Here is an 18,615-nt window from a genome sequence, read left to right as displayed (position 1 = left end):
CAGCACGAGAGACAGAGAAACTCTGTATTCACGCCTGTACTGAACGTACTGAATTATAATCATGACCTACATACTGAATCATAATCACAATCAAACTCTTGACCCAGTTAAAGTAATCAGGAAGAGTCGTACAGCAGCAGTGGATCAGCGATTAACGTGACTGATTTCTGCTGCGCTTCAGAACGCAAAAGGATTTTCATTAAACAGTCAGAGTCGCTCCCTATTGTGTTTGTTTACTAGAAGGACCCACCGTTTAGACTCCCTGAGGTAAAGAGGGTAATGTTATTGGCTGGCAGTGGTGATTAATCCCTGATTTAGATCGCGCCGATGGCCTCAGAGGCCTGTAAACACTTTGCAGTCCATAAATTCTGATGCCTGTGCCTATTCTGTCTATAAAAATAAACCAGCGCAGTTTCTTGCTCTTCTTTTACCACAACTTCATCCTGGTCAGGGTCGCAGTTGGTCCGATTCATTGGTTGTAAGACAGTAAACACCCTGGACAGGTCGGCTATTCATCACAGGACAAACACACACATTTACACTCAGGAAAATTTGTAGTAGCTGGTACCAGTTGGTATGACCGCATGACTTTGGACTTGTGGGAGGAAACCGGAGCACCCGGAGGAAACCCATACACACTTGGGTTAGGATTAGGGTTAATCCCACTGATTAGTCTGCTTCTTTTAAAACCTTGCTCAGCAGAGATTGTTGGTTAAAGAAGCGGATATTGTGATGCATAGATCTCTAATGGCAAGGCAGATGGGCATGATTCTGTAATAGTGCCTCCCCTGCTCATCTTCAAGGCAGGAGGACCTGTTACAAATATGTACTCGTCTCTGTTTAATAGAAAAACATGACAGGATACATGATACACTGTGTTACAGGGTGTTACCTGAAACTGAAAGGTGTCTCTCTGAGCGCCTTCTCCATAGTGGCGGTACCACACTGTGCCCTCACTGACGTCTTCCTGGATAAATGTAGAGGTTCATGTTGTGTCTTTGCATTCTTGGTTGTTGAATTATTAATTTCCTGAGAACTTTACGAAGCCTCCCACCCAAGCGGCTTGATGATGCTATATTTTGGACGGCTTCGGTTCTAATGACAGGGTTATTACACCACCCAGCACTGTTTAATTGGACTACACGGCAGATTCTGCCTCATCTGCAGTCTACCTCGTTATGAGAACATCGGTAGCACGGAGCAGACTTTCCAGATTTGCAGATTTGGGTGAGCATAGTCATGTTAGAAGCGCTGCCAGTGCGTTCCCCCTGCAAATCTGAGCTTTCATCTGACTATCCTGTAAAGCTTTTGATTATCTTCTAAGCAGCTAATGATGTTTAGTGCTCAGGTTTCCTTCACAACCTTCCGAGGTGCTCAGATTACAGGTTAGAATCCAGGTTTCACTGAGATAAGTGAGGAAGCACGAGGTACTTCATTATTGTCAAGAAGTTCTCATTGGTTACTCAGTTTGAAGGAAGCTAGAAATGAAAGGACAAGATAATAGACCTCTATAGTGAGTTTCTTCTTTAATGAGTAGCTAACTTGTGCTTAGCTTAGCTTCTAATGTGTAATATTTACATTGCAAACCTGCTTCTGTATCGTTTCTGTAGACCGGACTCGCCCCTTACATGCGCTCCATTCCCAAGACCTGGGTACGAGAGGGAGGGATGGTGCAGCTGTCCAAAAAACATCTGAGGGCTGAGTATAAAGGAGCCACCGACTCGGAGATCCTCTACACCGTTCAGACAGACGCCGGACAGCCCAGATATGGTACTGTTCTTCTCTTGAATCCTCAGAGCTGTGGTACAGCTGTACAGCGACATGTATATAATCCAATAAGAATCTTAACCATGGCATGTGTTTAGAGGAAGTCAAGCTCAGCGTAATGCAATCAGGTAATTGGATACGACTAAATTGGGAGGAAAAATTGGGGGCGGGGTGCAAAAAATATCTAGCCCAACGTTGCAGAGATCCAAGGTTATATCCAGTTGTTCGTGGTGGCATGGTCATTGTGGTGTGGTTTATGTGGCAATTGGAAAAGGGAGTGCAAAATCACTAAACCTGAAAGCTGAAAAGGGTGTGGCTCTCCGTGCGCAAAGCTGATCCACATATGAACTCACCTCATGCAGGTATAGTGGAGGTGTGTGTTTGTAGGTGATGGGGGATATGGGATCAGGGTGTGGCTCTCCGTGCGCAAAGCTGATCCACATACGAACTCACCTCATGCAGGTATAGTGGTATAGTGGAGGTGTGTGTTTGTAGGTGATGGGGGATATGGGATCAGGGTGTGGCTCTCTGTGTGCAAAGCTGATCCACATATGAACTCACCTCATGCAGGTGTAGTGGAGGTGTGTGTTTGTAGGTGATGTGGGATATGGGATCAGGGTGTGGCTCTCCGTGTGCAAAGCTGATCCACATATGAACTCACCTCATGCAGGTGTAGTGGAGGTGTGTGTTTGTAGGTGATGTGGGATATGGGATCAGGGTGTGGCTCTCCGTGTGCAAAGCTGATCCACATATGAACTCACCTCATGCAGGTGTAGTGGAGGTGTGTGTTTGTAGGTGATGTGGGATATGGGATCAGGGTGTGGCTCTCCGTGCGCAAAGCTGATCCACATACGAACTCACCTCATGCAGGTATAGTGGTATAGTGGAGGTGTGTGTTTGTAGGTGATGGGGGATATGGGATCAGGGTGTGGCTCTCTGTGCGCAAAGCTGATCCACATATGAACTCACCTCATGCAGGTGTAGTGGAGGTGTGTGTTTGTAGGTGATGGGGGATATGGGATCAGGGTGTGGCTCTCTGTGTGCAAAGCTGATCCACATACGAACTCACCTCATGCAGGTATAGTGGTATAGTGGAGGTGTGTGTTTGTAGGTGATGGGGGATATGGGATCAGGGTGTGGCTCTCTGTGTGCAAAGCTGATCCACATATGAACTCACCTCATGCAGGTGTCGTGGAGGTCATCATTAGTAGAGGGGAAGCATAATGCATTCGGGTAATTGGATACAACTACATCGGGAGGAAAATTGGGGGTGGGGTGCAAAAAAAAAAGAATGCACTCAAAGTCAGACACTACTCTTCTGAAGAAAGAGGCACGGGGGTTTATTATCTAGCTCAACGTTGCAGAGATCCAAGTTTAGATCCAGTTGAGATGCTGCCATGACTAGTGGACAGATACAGTGGATAGAGCAGAGTTTGGTCCTCTATGTGAATCTGCCACTGGCTGGTGAAAAGAAGCAGTTGGATCTTCACATGTGTCAGAAGGGGCGTGTATTACTTCCCAAGGGTGTGGTTTATGTGGCAGTTGGAATAGGGAGTGCAAAATCACTAAACCTGAAATACGTGTGTGTTTGTAGGTGAAATCGTGTTGGCACCCATGCCAGCTGATGGCCCGGTGGAATCGTGGCAGGCTTTCCCAGAGAGCAGAGACACGACACGGACCTCTACATTCACCCAGGAAGACGTCAATGAGGGCACGGTGTGGTACCGCCACTATGGAGGGGGCGCTCAGAGAGACACCTTTCAGTTTCAGGTAACACACTGTAACATGGTGGATCCTGTCATGTTTTTTTTTTTACACCAGACATGTACAGATAGATATTTGTAACGGGTCGTCCTGATATGGAGATGAGCAGGGGAGGCACTGTTTACAGAATCATGCCCATCTGCCTTGCCATTGGAGATCTACGTGTCACCATGTCCATCTCATTAACCTGCAATCTCTGCGCTTTACTGAGTATTAATTCGCTCCAGGTGGAAGTTTTATTTAGTAATCACGGTATCTTCCTTACAGTGTTGCCGGAACTTCTGCTGACTTGATTTGGTCTGATTTTCCACCGGCGTAGATGCCACCACCCTTAATCTTTTGCCCAGGATTTTTTTAAATGCATTTTACCCCCTTTTTCTCCCAAATTAGCATCAAAGGAGGGTGTATATTTGCCTGACACACCAACCCCTCTTGTACCTGCTAGAGGGCGCCCAGCCGACCAGTAGCAGAGCCGAGAATCCAACCCGGGAGCTCGGCCCTGGTGTGCTAGCGGATTCATCAGCGATAGGCGAGTTGCCTCTAGAGGCGGCTCGACTGCCTTTTTTCGGAACAGGACCCACGTTTGATCCACGCTGGGCACATGCTGCTTCAGTCAGGGGAACGGCTGCCCTGCTCATCCTATTGCTGTCCCCGGTGTGTTCCGGGGGTCCTATCTTTTCGGAGAACTTGGTTGTCACAGGCTTGTGGACTGAGCATTATTGTGACAACCAGTCTTGGTGTTTCTTTAGCCACAGTGTTGTTCTACCTTAAGGTTGAGCATCCTGTCAGTCGGGTTCATTTTTTTAATTTGCAGGTACAGGGCTACACCTGGCACCTCAGTGACTGGCTGCAACCAGCCTACTTAGCCTATGTTATGATACAGACATCTCATATAAGTGTCTCATCAATGATTATAAGCAGTTCCAGGTTTGATTTTACCCTATTTAGTCTCTGATCTCCCTCAGCATTACTTCAGCTACCAATTTACTTCTAAATTTAATCTCATCACAGCAAATTGTCACAGTAAATTGTGAAGTTTACTCAGGAGACACTTAAGTACTTGAGGTGTCACCCTGACTCTAATCATCCTTGACACAAGAAGTACTTCTCTTAAAAAAAAAAAAACATTTTTACTCTTATTTTTCCTCTTTATTTTTCTCTTTTCCCTTTTTTGTGCTAAATTGAAATGCTTTTAATCTTTCCAGGTTTCTAGCGAGATCTTCCCTGATACCCAGAGTGACACTCAGACCTTTACAATCGGAGTGATGCCTCAGACTCCAGGTTTCCCTCAACTAACTCCAGGAGCTGATCTACAGATCAATGTAGGACACAAATCCCACCACCTACACTTTCATGTATACAGCGGTACCTTGAAACTCGACGTCAATTGGTTCTGGGAGTGGCGGTTGGGAACCTGTTAATACGTTCCATGGTCGTGTGGAAATGCAGATATTTTAGGCTAATGTAACATAATGGGGTTGTTTTTAACACTTATACACTAATAAAAACACAAATATAATATAAAAAAACACTAAAATACAATCGAAAACAGAAAGAATTAAGAGAAATTTAGTGTTCCTGTGTCGTTCTTTTAATACATTACGTCACATTAAGCTTTTTTTTTTTAATGATAACCATTTTCGACTAAAAAAATAACTGATTCTTACAATTTCTCAGAACCTCGAGCTGTAACACAAGTTTAAAAGTGAAACAGGAGGAAAATCCAGATGAACACAGATACATGTGGAGCTTTCACACTGGATCTGATGGTTATTCCATTCCACACTAATGCAGATTCGTCTCATATACGCACTTTGATGACGTATTACTGCATCGCTCAAGCAGAGCACTGAACAAAGCAGCTGTTCACTGTTACTTTGAAATTAAATGAATACATTTATTAAAAAAACAAACTGAAGACGTTGAGTTTAGGGGAAATGTTGAGTTTTAAAGATTTTGAGTTTAGGGGATGTTGAGTTACAAGGTACCAGTGTATATGATACATTATTTTATAACAGACATGGACCGTAAGATATTTTATCCGTCCGGTTTTTTTCCTGGCTCCTTGTTTGTCGTTCAGACGTGTTATGAATCCGACTGGATCTCTGTAATCTCCAGACATCATCGTGTTTTATCTGGACCACTCTGGATGTTTTGTATTTCTTTATCTGTGTGCGTGCAGGCGATGGAGGATCGTGTTACTCTGATAACACCCACCGCTCTATCCTTCACTGACTCAGAGACGCCGAGCCACAAGCTGATCTACAACGTAACAAGGTCGCTACCTGCGGGCCAAGGTAATGCCAACCTGGAGTTCAGACCAGTAGCTGTTTGGCACCTCATAATTTTTTTAGTCACAGCCCATTCCCACTCAATAGTGTGTTTTTCTATCACAGACAGCTATGAAACTGAAAGGTTGAGGGATCCACCACCTTGTTTTAAACATGGCAAATCAAAGCAATATTCTGTACAGTGGTCAAAAGTTTGCATACACTTGCATTCGCATTGCTAAGATTTCATTCATTCATTCATTTTCTTATCCGCTTAGGGGGGGGGGGGGAGGGGGAGCCTATCCCAGCTTTTCAATGGGCACAAGGCACACAGTAACACCCTGGACAGGACACCAGTCCATCGCAGGGCAGACACACACACACACACACACACATTCACCTATAGGACAATTCAGTGTCTCCAATTAACCTGACTGCATGTTTTTGGACTGTGGGAGGAAACCGGAGCTCCACCCAGACACGCGGAGAACATGCAAACTCCGCACAGAAAGGACCCGGACCGCCCCGCCTGGGGATCAAACCCTGGACCTTCTTGCTGTGAGGCGATGGTGCTATGCACTAAGCCACCGTGCCGCCCATTGCTAAGTTTTTAAATAATTAATTAATTTATTTTATTGTAGGTATGCTGGAGCATGGAGACCGACCCTACACTCACGTCCGCTTCTTCACCCAGGCTGACGTAGACGCCGGGAAGATCTTCTACAGACCTCCACAGGCTCCTTCTCATCTGCAGGAGCTCTATCAGTACTCGTTCACCGGTAGGTTTTTAACATCCTTCTTCAATGACGCCTAACCACTTTCTTTCTGTTTAGGGTTGTGGCGGGTCTGGCGTCACCCACGTATATTGGGTGCGAGGGAGAAGTACAACCTGGACATGGTGGCCATTATGGGACATTACTATGTGGAACCCTCGTTACCGTAATGAATCAATATAGATGTTTTAGGTACCATGGGTGGGATGGTGGTACACATTTTCTGGCTTGGTCCTTGCCTCCAGTCAGTGTCTGAAAGGAGTTAAGCATGGTCATGGATACTTTCGGGTGTCTTTTACCTCCCCAAACATGCCAGTAGATGTAGGGGATACCCTGGTCCTGGGTGTCCTGCCTTGTGTCCATAAAGATAAATTAATAAACTTAACAATATACAATGATGAGCCACAACAATAGGACCACCCTTCAGAAACAGTGCCATAGTCAGGGGTTTGTTACATGTTGGGCTGATGGTAGTTATTCATAGTACAGCAAATATAATCAGCCATAAAGATCTAGATGACTTTGATAAGGGACAAATCATTATGGCCAGACGACTGGGCTGGATGTTTGGGCGGCCAAGACTCATTGATTCCAGAGGACATGAAGGCACTGGGGTCTGGTATGGACTAGTACTGGTATGGAAGACCTTCCTGTGCATGGGGCTACCATTGAAAGCACCTACCACTGGCTCACAGAATCCAATGTTCTCCAAGATCATGTGATCGGCATGAAAGTGTGCATCGTTTACCCACAGAACACGTGGCACGTACAGAAGTTGACGGACCTGCTGATAGCGTCCTGGTACCCAATACCACAGGACCCCTTTAAACGTTATCAGCAGGACAGCATATTAGGCTTGTGGTCTTAATGTTCGGCTGTTATGTTTTACACATCAGCTCCACTAACAGCGTTTTGTTTCTCTAGGCCTCCCAGAGTCAGTGAACTTCCATTTCACAGGTATTTCGCCTTATCAGCATTTTTTGTTACCTCCCTTCCTTCCTCGGTCTCTCAGTGCCCCTTGCTTTATTCATCACTGCCAGCCTTCAAGCCATTCTTCACACAGAATAATCGAATCCCTCTTCAGCTTTCGCCTCAGCGCTCATTATTTACAGGACTGTGTCCACGGGACATGACTTTATTTCCCCCTGTCTTCATCTATCCCACTCTTCTTCCTCAGGTCTGTCACCCACCACTTTACCTCAGACAGACCTTCATCATCCTCACTCCTGTTGATCAGCGGCCACCATAAATATCAAATCTTAAGGCCTGCTTTTAAATCGTCGTGTCAGTTAATGGGAGTTTGTGTTTTGTACTTTTGTATGTGGGTGTTTAAGGATAAAACAATAGAGATTTTAATCATTTTGTCACCACAAGCCTCGCTCAAGCCCTAACTATAAAAGAGAACAGATTAGTGAGTTCTTTAAAGCTACAATACGTTATTTATAAGTATTTACTTTAAGGATTCCAAGTTTACTTTTTATATATTTATAGAATATACTACTTATATATTTACATATATCCGGCTGTGTGAAGTACAATGCAAAGCCTCAGCACCGCACTGAGCTGAGAGCACGACTATACACCGATCAGGCATAACATTATGAGCACTGACAGGTGAAGTGAATAACACTGATTATCTCTTCATCACGGCACCTGTTAGTAGGTGGGATATATTAGGGAGCAAGTGAACATTTTATCCTCAACGTTGATGTTAGAAGCAGGAAAAATGGGCCAGTTTGACAAGGGCCAAATTGTCATGGCTAGACGACTGGGTCAGAGCATCTCCAAAACTGCAGCTCTTGTGGGGTGTTCCCGGTCTGCAGTGGTCAGTATCTATCAAAAGTGCTCCAAGGCAGGAACAGTGGTGAACCGGCGACAGGGTCATGGGCGGCCAAGGCTCATTGATGCACGTGGGGAGAGAAGGCCGGCCCGTGTGGTCCGATCCAACAGACGAGCTACTGGAGCTCAAACTGCTGAAGACGTTAATGCTGGTTCTGATAGAAAGGTGTCAGAATACGCAGTGCATCACAGTTGCAGGGCTGTTTTGGCAGCAAAAGGGGGGCCAACACAATATTAGGAAGGTGGTCATAATGTTATGCCTGATCGGTGTATAGTGGCTAATGAGTGCAAATTCACTGAGCTAGACCACTACTTACAATTACAAATATGCACTCATTTACAGGACTGCTCTGGAAGAATAGCTCACAGGTTAAGGAGGGAGGTTTTGGTGGGGTCCAAATGTATTCACAGGCCAGAACAGTCTGAGAAGTCCTCCATTCATTAAGCCAGGGCATTGTAAAGCTTGCTTGACTTTGGACCGTGTCATCTATGATTTAGCAGCTTCTAATTTATAGCAAAAAATTTTTTTTAGGTTCTTAGATTAAATCTGACCAATCAGAATGATTTCTGTATTTATTCAGTCATTAATTTTTGAAAAACGCAGTTGATTTTTAGCTCAAAATCCACAGAATGTAATGAATCATTCACAGGTGACTCATCAGTACTTTGCACAGGCACAAACCCAGTGGTAAGCATAGCGGAAATATGCACTTAGCATAAATAGGGGGATTTGGAATCATTCTTCCAATCCAACACAATAAACCCACCAATTCAACCACCAGTCAGCTTAATCTAAGAGTTTTGCTAATGCTCATGCCACTTTTCATCCGTATGGTTTGTTTCTTTCTCTGTATGACATGGTCACTCTTCAGTGCACTCTTCGGGTCATGGTTGGGTCATCTTTCCAATACACTCCCTTCCAGTCTCTTTGCTGTACTGTGTTTGCTTCCTCTTCAAGCCTCCTTGGCATCGTCATAGTAACAATGACCTGTTGAGCAAATGTTTATGATAAGGTCGGACCCGCAGTGTTTTTAAACATGTCGGCTTTAATGTTGCAGTATCCGATGGAGAACACACCACCCCAGAGATGGACTTCGCCATCCTGTTGCTGGCCAACCATCAGCAGCCTCCTGTTTTTCAGATCTTGGACCCAGTGCTGGAGGTCAGCCTGGGAGGCAGAGCCCCGATTGGTAAGAATAACGAAGAACAACGAGTCTGTAAAGTAACGCCAATCAGGTCAACCTCTCTGTAGATCAAAAATACAGTTTCAGGGTTGAATCTATTTTTGAAATGAAGTCTGAGCCTTTTTTCTAATGCACCTAGAACCTCCTGCTGTGCTTTTTATTATTCCAGTGGTCCAATACTGGGTGCTCGTTACATATCATAGTCCTTTTTACACTATTAAATTAATAATCCAAGTTGCTGTATGTATATTTTTAGAAAACATCACAACAAACTGACCATTAAGCCTAAGTGACCATTAAGCCTGACCATTAAGGTTAGGGTTAGGGTTAGGTTTAGGGTTAGGGTTAAGGTTTGGGGTTTAGGTTTAGGGTTAAAGGTTAGACCTAGGGTTTGGGGTTAGGATTTAGGGTTAGGTTTAGGGTTAGGGTTTAGAGTTAGAGTTGGGGTTTAGGATTGGGGTTAAAGGTTAGACTTAGGGTTTGGGGTTATGATTCAGGGTTAGGTTTAGGGTTAAAGTTTAGGGTTGGTACTTTGTTAGCGCAAACTTCTAACAGTAGGCAGCTTGCATAGGATTAGGGTTTAGGGCTAGTGGTTAGGGTTTAGGATTAGGGTTTAGGATTTAGGGTTAGGATTTAGGGTTAGGGTTAGTAATTTGTAAGTACTAAAGATTTAGGGTTAGGATTTAGGGTTAGGGTTAATAATTTGTTAGTACTAAAGTACTAATAGACAGCTTGCATATTTTGTTGTTTACATATCCTATTATTGGGACAGATCTGATTGTGATGTATGAATAAATACTTTAATCATGGGCTTCACGCTTTGCCGCAGGTGGTCAGCAGTTAGCCGTAACCGATGCCGACACATCTCCGGACGAGCTGGAGTTCGAGCTGGTGGAGGGTCCAGCGCACGGTACCCTTATCAGGGTGGATTTCGGCTCGCAGATCCCAATGGTCAACGGTAGGTCCAAACGCACCCCACCCGTCCTTATTCCAGTAGGTTCTGTAATCCTGATGGTCTGAATCTTCTCACCAGGTGATACGTTCAGCTTTAGCGACATCACCAGGAACGTGCTTCAGTACGAGCACTCGGGTCAGAGCACTGAGAGGGATGAAATGTCCTTCTCTGTGACTGATGGGATGTCCTTGACCTCCACCACCGTGCAGGTGACTGTGCGGGAGGTCAGAGGAGACGGGCCCAGGCGAGACCCCGAGGCCCTGCTGTCATTGGAAGTGGCCGAGAAGAGCAGCACGGTCATCAGACGCTCACATCTGGCTTATGTGGTGAGATGATTCATCTAGATACTGTTATTTACACAGTAGGGCCACAAGAATCTGGACATGGTTAAAACACCAGGCTGTAGGATAGTTAGAAAGTTCTAACCATAGGCAGCTTGTTTAGGGTTAGGGGTTAGGTTTAGGGTAAGATTTAGGGTTATGTTTAGGGTTAGAGCTTAGGTTTAAGGGTTAGGGTTATGGGTTAGGATTTAGGATTAGGTTTAGGGTTAGGGTGTAGGGGTAGGATTCAGGGTTAGGGTTTAAGGTAGGTCTTAGAGCAACATTCTCTTAATAGACAGCTTACATAAGGTTAGGGTTTAGGGTTAGGTTTTAGGGTTAGTACTTTGTTAGTGCAAAGTACTAACAGGCAGCCTGCATTATTCAGTTGTTTACATTCTTTATTATTGTGGCAGATCTGATCATGATACATGAATAAATATTTTAGGATAAAACATAACTAAAACATTCAATAGTGAAATCTGTGTTTATTTTTTTCAGGACAAAGGCTCCTCTGATGATAAGATTCGTGTCCAGCTGGTTTCAGTGCCCATGTATGGGATCCTTACCAGAACCAGTTCTGAATCTGACCATGAAGAACTGCAGGAGTATTCTTCCTTCACCATGGAGGACATCAACCGCGGCAAAATCCGGTACCACATTTACATTTACGACAACGGTTAAACAGCTGGAACCCTGTCAGAACAGAGATGCATAGGTAGAACAGGAGTACAGAAGGGGTTCGGGTTAGGGTAGCCAAACTGTACCACAGCTTCAGCTCAGGTACAGATGGCGTCATATTCCCCTCCGAAAGTGTCTAATAGAGAACATTTTTCATTTTCCATGTATTTCATGACCGATGTATGTTGTACATACTCTAATATAAGTGTTTTCTTTATTACTTAGCATATATTCATGTTTTAAACCAGGTATGTCACATCGTTTGAAACCAGTAACCAGCCTGTCACCGATAATTTCATTGTGAGAATAATGAAAGGCTTGGTAACAGGACCATGTGACTCTCTGATACTTTGCACAGGATACACAAGGTTAGGGTTAGGGTTGAAGTTCAGGGTTAGGGTTAGGGTTCAAGGTTAGGTTTAGGGTTTAAGGTTAGGGTTAGGTTTAGGGTTCGGGGTTAGGTTTAGGGTTCGGGGTTAGTGTTAGTACTTTGTTAGTGCCAAGTTCTAACTATAGGCAGCTTGCTTAGGGTTTAGGTTTAGGGTTAAGGTTAGGTTTAGAGTTAAGGGTTAGGTTTAGGGTTCAAGATTAGGGTTAAGTTTACGGTTCAATAATAAATTTGGTACGCATGTTTTAAACCAGGTACGTCACATCGTTCGAAACCGGTAACCAGCCTGTCACCGATATCTTCCATTTCATCGTCTACGACGGTGAGAACAACCGCCTGGACAACCAGATGTGCACCATTACCATCACATCTGTGCAGAGACAGCCACCCATAGTTACTGTACGCAGCGGTATCAGGGTGAGCACTTATGTATCTGCCAGCACTTATGTCGTAATAATATCAGAACCAGGGAACGGGTCTTCAAATTTTTATTGTTGTTTTTTGGGTTCCCAGGTCCAAGAAGGAGGCCGAGTCCAGGTGTCAGCCAATCACATCATTGCGTCTGACCCAGACACGTCCAAGAAGGATCTGCTCGTGTGGCTGATCAACCCTCCGAAGTACGGCTTTATCGAGAATACAAGGCGAGGTGGGTGAACAGTCCTAAAATCCTTAGTTAGTTCGTTAGTTTGGAGCTCCCCAGCATTGACAATGAGGAGTCTAGGAATCCCAACAACGCTGCTGCACCTGCTACACTCAACAAGCCAACACACACTACCATGTTATGGCAGTGTTACAGTCATTGCGGTGCTGAAAACGCCCCACCACAGTATTAAGATCTGGTCAGTGTGGAGAGCAGCAGACACAGATCAGTCAGTTATTGTATACCCACAAATTTAATTTGTATTTTAGGTCTAGCTTATGAAATAATCAGCGAATGTATGGACCAGGACGCTTGGGTGGTGCCTGACACCCAAACAGTGAGTCCATCCCAGGTCTCCCCTTTACTTTAAAGGCCAGTGATAGCTCAGTGGTTAAGGTACTGGACTAGTAAACAGAAGGTTGCCGGTTCAAGCCCCGCCACCACCAAGTTGCCACTGTTGGGTCCCTGAGCAAGGCCCTTAACCCTCAGTTGCTCATTGTGTAAGTCGCTTTGGATAAAAGCGTCTGCTAAATGCTAAAAATGTAAATGTACATAGTAGCTCAATCTCCAGGTTGAAGGATTTCTCATCATTTGTTCACAGTCGGCTCGATGGGTGGAGCTCAGGTCATCAGTCCTGATGTCCCCTTCACGATAGAGGACCTCACCTCAGACCACATCTTCTACGTTCAAAACGTCCACCAAGCAAACGTTCACCAAGACGTCTTCAGCTTCTACATAAGCGACGGGTCCAGCCAGACTGAAGCCTTCGACGTCACCATAGACATCCAGGTACTGCAGTGTTGCTTTATCTTTAGCATTTAGCATCAAGCAATACTTAAACGTTTATCTTTTTTTGCCTTGTTTTCAGCACACTAAGGAAGACAAAGTTCCAGTCGTCTCTGTGAACAGTATCCACGTGGAGGAGAACACGGGCATCGTCATTACCAATTCCTCCCTCAACGTGCTGGATCCGGACACGCCGGAGAACGAGATCGTGCTCACTATCATCAAGAAGCCGTCCTATGGTGAGGTTCACTAATCCAGCATTTTGATTGTGCTATATTGGGGTGTATTTGGTCCAGTGACTAAAAAACATTTAAATTGGGGTTTGTTGAAGGTCTGGGCAAGAATTTTGGAAAAAAACACTAATATTTGTTTTGTAGCTTCAACCAGTGCTCAGAAAGCATCAAGTGGTGGGTCCACTTATTAAAACACATTGATTTTAAAGGTATTTACCACTAGTGAAAACTTGTATGGGTGGCACAGAGGCTTAGCAGGTAGTGTTGGTAACCACATAGCTCCAAAAACCCAGGTTGGATCTCTGGTTACTGTCTTGTGGTGGTCTGCCTGTGCCAAGCGTGGATCAAATATGGGTCCTGCTCTGGAAAGGTCCATCATGCCGCCAAGTTAGGCAACTCCACAAAGTGCCGTGACACTGCCTCATTTCCGAGGAAGAATTGAAGGAGTCCTGGCATCTGCACTGGCGGAAATCTGGACCAGACCAGGGACCTGTAGGGAAGAAACAGGGGTTAAATAGCAGGACGTCCACTTTTGATAATTAACACTCAGCAAGGTGCAGAAATTCTCACTTAAAGGAACAGATACAGTAAATCAGCCCCAGAGGCATGGCAGATGGGCATGATCCTGTAACTCTCACTAATATAATTTACATAATCAGCATTTAGCAGACGCTTGTATCCAAAGCGACTTACAGTACCATGACAGTATACTGTCTAAGCAATTAATGGTTAAGGGCCTTGCTCAAGGGCCCAACAGTGGCAACCTGGCAGTGATGGGGCTTGAAACAGCGACCTTTGGATTACTAGTCCAGTACCTTAAGCACTAGGCTACAATTGCCCTGGGTTAAGTACACTGGGTTAAGTAGAAGGACGTCCACTTTTGATAATTAACACTCAGTGAGGTGCAGAAATTCTCACTTAAAGGAACGGATACAGTAAATCAGCCCCAGTGGCATGGCAGATGGGCATGATCCTGTAACTCTCACTAATATAATTAACTAATGTAATATAATTTGTCGTTTTCAGGACGTTTTAACGCTCTGTAACTCTGTACCTGACAGGTAAACTTCGCAGAAGACAGTTCTACTCGCAGCCCTTACAAAATGGCAAGATCCTCCATCAGGGCTCCACGTTTACCTACCAAGATGTCCTGGATGAGCTGCTGGTGTACGTCCCCGACACTCAGGGCTCCACCACCGACGAGATCCGCTTCTCCGTTACTGACGGGGTTCACACGGAAACGGGGCGTCTGGAGTTTAATATGGACGTCAAAAGGAGGGAGGGGCCCCGGGTCACCATTAACAGAGGCCTTCAGTTGGCAGCAGGTCAGTGTATAGACAGAAAGCACTAGCACACTGGAAATAAATAGAATTGGTCAATTCTACTGGCATTTGAAATGAGCCTTGCATAGCCAGCTGAGATATTACCGCCAGCTTGACATGCTTTTACCCACACCATCTAATGCTTCACATTTCATTACAAATTGAATAAGTGGGTATAAACGGGTATAAATGTTTTATTTGCTTTGATTTGTATATGTTTAAATGATAGTCAGATTATCTAGACTAGCCAGAAAGGATCTAGAGGGCCCTGATGGTTTGCCAATGGATTAACGCCAATGCTAATGCAACATCTGTCATGCTGTGCTTCCCCAGGTTTGTCATCAAAGATCACAGAGCAGCACCTGAAGGGAACCGACATCGATTCGGACAACCTAAAACTCAAATTCACCGTGACCAAAGACCCAAGTGTGGGTGCACTGCAGCTTCACCAAGGCAGGAACAAAGTCCAGGTCTCCGCCAAAGGTCCTGTCAAGACTTTTTCCCAAGAAGACATCAATAAAGGTTACTCTCTATACTCTATTTTCTCAAGTGTTATAGAAGCCACGTAATGATTTGAAACTCTGGCACTGATAGTTTGGCTTTTCTCAATAGGCTTGCTGGAGTACGTCCATGAGAAAGGCAAGAGTGGAGGCAGCTACTCCTTTAAATTTAACCTAGATGATCCAGAGGGTAACAAACTGATAGATGAATCATTCTTCATCACTGTTCTAGGTAATGAGCTCTCTATTCTATTATTTAAGCCAGTAATAAGACTAGGGTTTGGAATTAAATATCACAATTCGGTTTTATTCGTTTCAGAGGATAAACTTCCCCCGTCAGTGGTGGTAAACAAAGGTTTGGTGCTGGACGAGAACTCAGTGAAGAAGATCACAACTCTTCAGCTGTCCTCTACAGACCAGGACAGTGAACCTGGAGAACTGGTGTACCGTATCACCAAACAGACCCTGCTGGGGCATTTAGAGCTTTCTACCGATCCAGGTACAGACTTTTACTAAGACAATATTAGAAGTTAGAAGAGTTTGAATCTCAGTTTTTCTACCGGCAGGCTGGGCGTCTATACTGACTATGATACGTGTTTAGAGAATGTGTTCGCGCTCTCGCCCCCCCTCTCTCTACTTCTGAATTTGTCCAAATACCATTTTAGACCAAACTGTAAATACAGCTTTGATTTACTTACAGGATAATAATAATAAAAATCTAGGGCAGATTAAAATTTTTATTTGAATAATAATAATAACAAGAATAATAATAATATTGTTAATAATGACAATAATACTAATAATAATAATAATATTGTTAATAATGACAATAATAATAATAATAATAATAATAATAATATTGTTAATAATGACAATAATTATAATTATAATAATACCAATAATAACAATAAAAATAAAATAATAATAATAATTTAGGGCAGATGGAATACCTTTATTGTAATTTTAATAATAATAATAATAATAATAATAATAATTTAGGGCAGATGGAATAACCTTTTTTTGAATTTTAATACTACTACTACTACTACTAATAATAATAATAATAACAATAATAATAATGCAACTACTACTACTACTAATAATAATAATAATAACAATACTACTACTACTACTAATAATAATTATAATAATAATAACAATACTACTAATACTACTACTACTACTAATAATAATAACAATACTACTACTACTACTACTAATAATAATAATAATAACAATACTACTACTACTACTAATAATAATAATAATAATAACAATACTACTAATACTACTACTACTACTAATACTAATAATAATAATAATAACAATACTACTACTACTAATAATAATAATAATAATACTACTACTACTACTACTAATAATAATAATAATAATAATAATAATAATAACAATACTGCTACTACTACTACTACTAATAATAATAACAATAATAATAGTACAACTACTACTACTACTAATAATAATAATAATAATAATAATAATAATAATAATAATAATAACAATAATAATAGTACAACTACTACTACTACTACTACTACTAATAATAATAATCTAGGGCAGATTAAACACTTTTATTTGAATAATAACAATAATAATAATAAATTAAAATTATTAATAATAATCTAGGGCAGATGGGACGCCTTTATTTGTTGTATATATAGATACACGTATACAGTACAATAAAGCTTTTCTTCCATGTATCTCACCTTGTTTTGGAGGCTGGGGACAGAGCGCATGGTCAGCCATTGTACGGCTCCCCTTGAGAGTTAGTTTCCTTGTTCAAAGGCCCAACACTGGCGTGCATGGCAGAGCTGGGATTCAAACTTACAACATTCTAATTGGTAACCACTGTCCTACAGTTAAACTTTGCATGTCTTATTTGTCACAGTTTCCTTTAATACTGTATCTAAATTATTTTTTTCTCTGGCCATGAAACAGATGAAACGTCTCTTGCACATTGTGGGAGTTCTGAAATAATAACGTCTGACGTATATCTTTTATTTAATAAGCATCGCGGCACAGTCGCGCCAGCATTACTCTTAATGTCTGAATCACACTGTTGTGTTTCTCTGAATCTCAAAGAAGGCTGTACTGAGTCCCCCACTGTCTGATTTCAACAGATGAAAGACATTTGTTACTGTGAGCTTACTCCTGTGAGCTTTTTCCTGTTTGAGTTTTATAGATAAATACAGTGCTGGTGTTGATTTCAAAAATATTATTTATATAATGCATTCCCAAAGATATACGCGCACACCTTTTAATTTTTGGATTTGGCTAGTTCAGCCACACCCAACAAATGACCAGCATTCTGCAAACACACACCGGGTCACACCTGGTCGTACTGAACGGCTCATTTGAATGTCAAAGGACGCTGCTTCTCTGTAGAACCTTGTCCTTAAACTTCAGAACTTCGGAGTTGAACCCGGGCCCGTTGGATGCTGGAGCTCACAGTGTGCAAAAACCGCCCGATCTCAGCCGTCACGTTCATTAGCGAGTTCCCAGCTGCCTTTCAGAGCAACCTCAGCACAATGGTTGTTCCTCGGGACGGTGATAGACCCAGTTTGCATGGCTGAGCAGCAGCAATCAGGCTTCAAATCACCATCCACGATCTGAAGCGTCAGCTGGGGGGTTGTAAAGCCTGTTTTTATTGAATTCTGATGATGCACAATGCGTTCAGGCACGAACGGGGTCCAACGTTTGCGACATTTAGCAGACGCTTTTATCCAAAGCAAGTTTCAATTATGCTACGGCTTGCTCAGGGGTCCAACTGTGGCAATGTAGCGGTGGTGGGGCTTAAACCAGTATCACTAGAGCGAGAGAGAGAGATAGTATATATAACAGGAATTTTATATACGTGTATATATGTGTATATACAGTATTTATAGTATATTGTTTTTATTTATAGTATATATATATACAGTATATATATATAACAATTGATGCTAATCTCACAGGCAAGCGCATCAGCGCGTTCACCCAGGCTGACCTGGCTTCACGCAACGTGCAGTACGTCCACACCAGCGAAGAAGAGAAACACTCGGACGAGTTCTCGTTCACGGTGTCGGATGGGGCTAACGAGGTACACACACACACACACACACACACACACACGCTAATGAGCACCAGAACACACACCAACTATTGTAAAAATGAACGTAGCATAAAGTAATCACAT

The 18,615-nt window shown here is 43.1% G+C and overlaps 1 protein-coding gene across 1 annotated transcript in view; it reads left to right on the top strand.

Annotated features, from left to right (window-relative positions):
• fras1 (Fraser extracellular matrix complex subunit 1) overlaps positions 1 to 18,615 on the top strand; it is a 119,526-nt gene that overhangs the window by 79,730 nt on the left and 21,181 nt on the right. Inside the window, exons 30-48 of the mRNA XM_063017944.1 lie at positions 1,611 to 1,770; positions 3,362 to 3,537; positions 4,737 to 4,853; positions 5,714 to 5,828; positions 6,443 to 6,580; positions 7,499 to 7,531; positions 9,472 to 9,603; positions 10,427 to 10,555; positions 10,631 to 10,878; positions 11,371 to 11,522; positions 12,193 to 12,355; positions 12,452 to 12,584; positions 13,180 to 13,367; positions 13,447 to 13,603; positions 14,659 to 14,922; positions 15,253 to 15,441; positions 15,532 to 15,651; positions 15,739 to 15,918; positions 18,395 to 18,519. Coding sequence (XP_062874014.1) covers positions 1,611 to 1,770; positions 3,362 to 3,537; positions 4,737 to 4,853; positions 5,714 to 5,828; positions 6,443 to 6,580; positions 7,499 to 7,531; positions 9,472 to 9,603; positions 10,427 to 10,555; positions 10,631 to 10,878; positions 11,371 to 11,522; positions 12,193 to 12,355; positions 12,452 to 12,584; positions 13,180 to 13,367; positions 13,447 to 13,603; positions 14,659 to 14,922; positions 15,253 to 15,441; positions 15,532 to 15,651; positions 15,739 to 15,918; positions 18,395 to 18,519 — 2,919 coding nt within the window. The remainder of the gene's footprint in view (positions 1 to 1,610; positions 1,771 to 3,361; positions 3,538 to 4,736; positions 4,854 to 5,713; positions 5,829 to 6,442; positions 6,581 to 7,498; positions 7,532 to 9,471; positions 9,604 to 10,426; positions 10,556 to 10,630; positions 10,879 to 11,370; positions 11,523 to 12,192; positions 12,356 to 12,451; positions 12,585 to 13,179; positions 13,368 to 13,446; positions 13,604 to 14,658; positions 14,923 to 15,252; positions 15,442 to 15,531; positions 15,652 to 15,738; positions 15,919 to 18,394; positions 18,520 to 18,615) is intronic.

The sequence above is a fragment of the Trichomycterus rosablanca genome, chromosome 21 (assembly GCF_030014385.1).
Source record: "Trichomycterus rosablanca isolate fTriRos1 chromosome 21, fTriRos1.hap1, whole genome shotgun sequence".
Classification (NCBI taxonomy): domain Eukaryota; kingdom Metazoa; phylum Chordata; class Actinopteri; order Siluriformes; family Trichomycteridae; genus Trichomycterus; species Trichomycterus rosablanca.
Note: the sequence above shows the minus strand (reverse complement) of the source record. Positions and strands in the feature narration are given on the sequence as shown.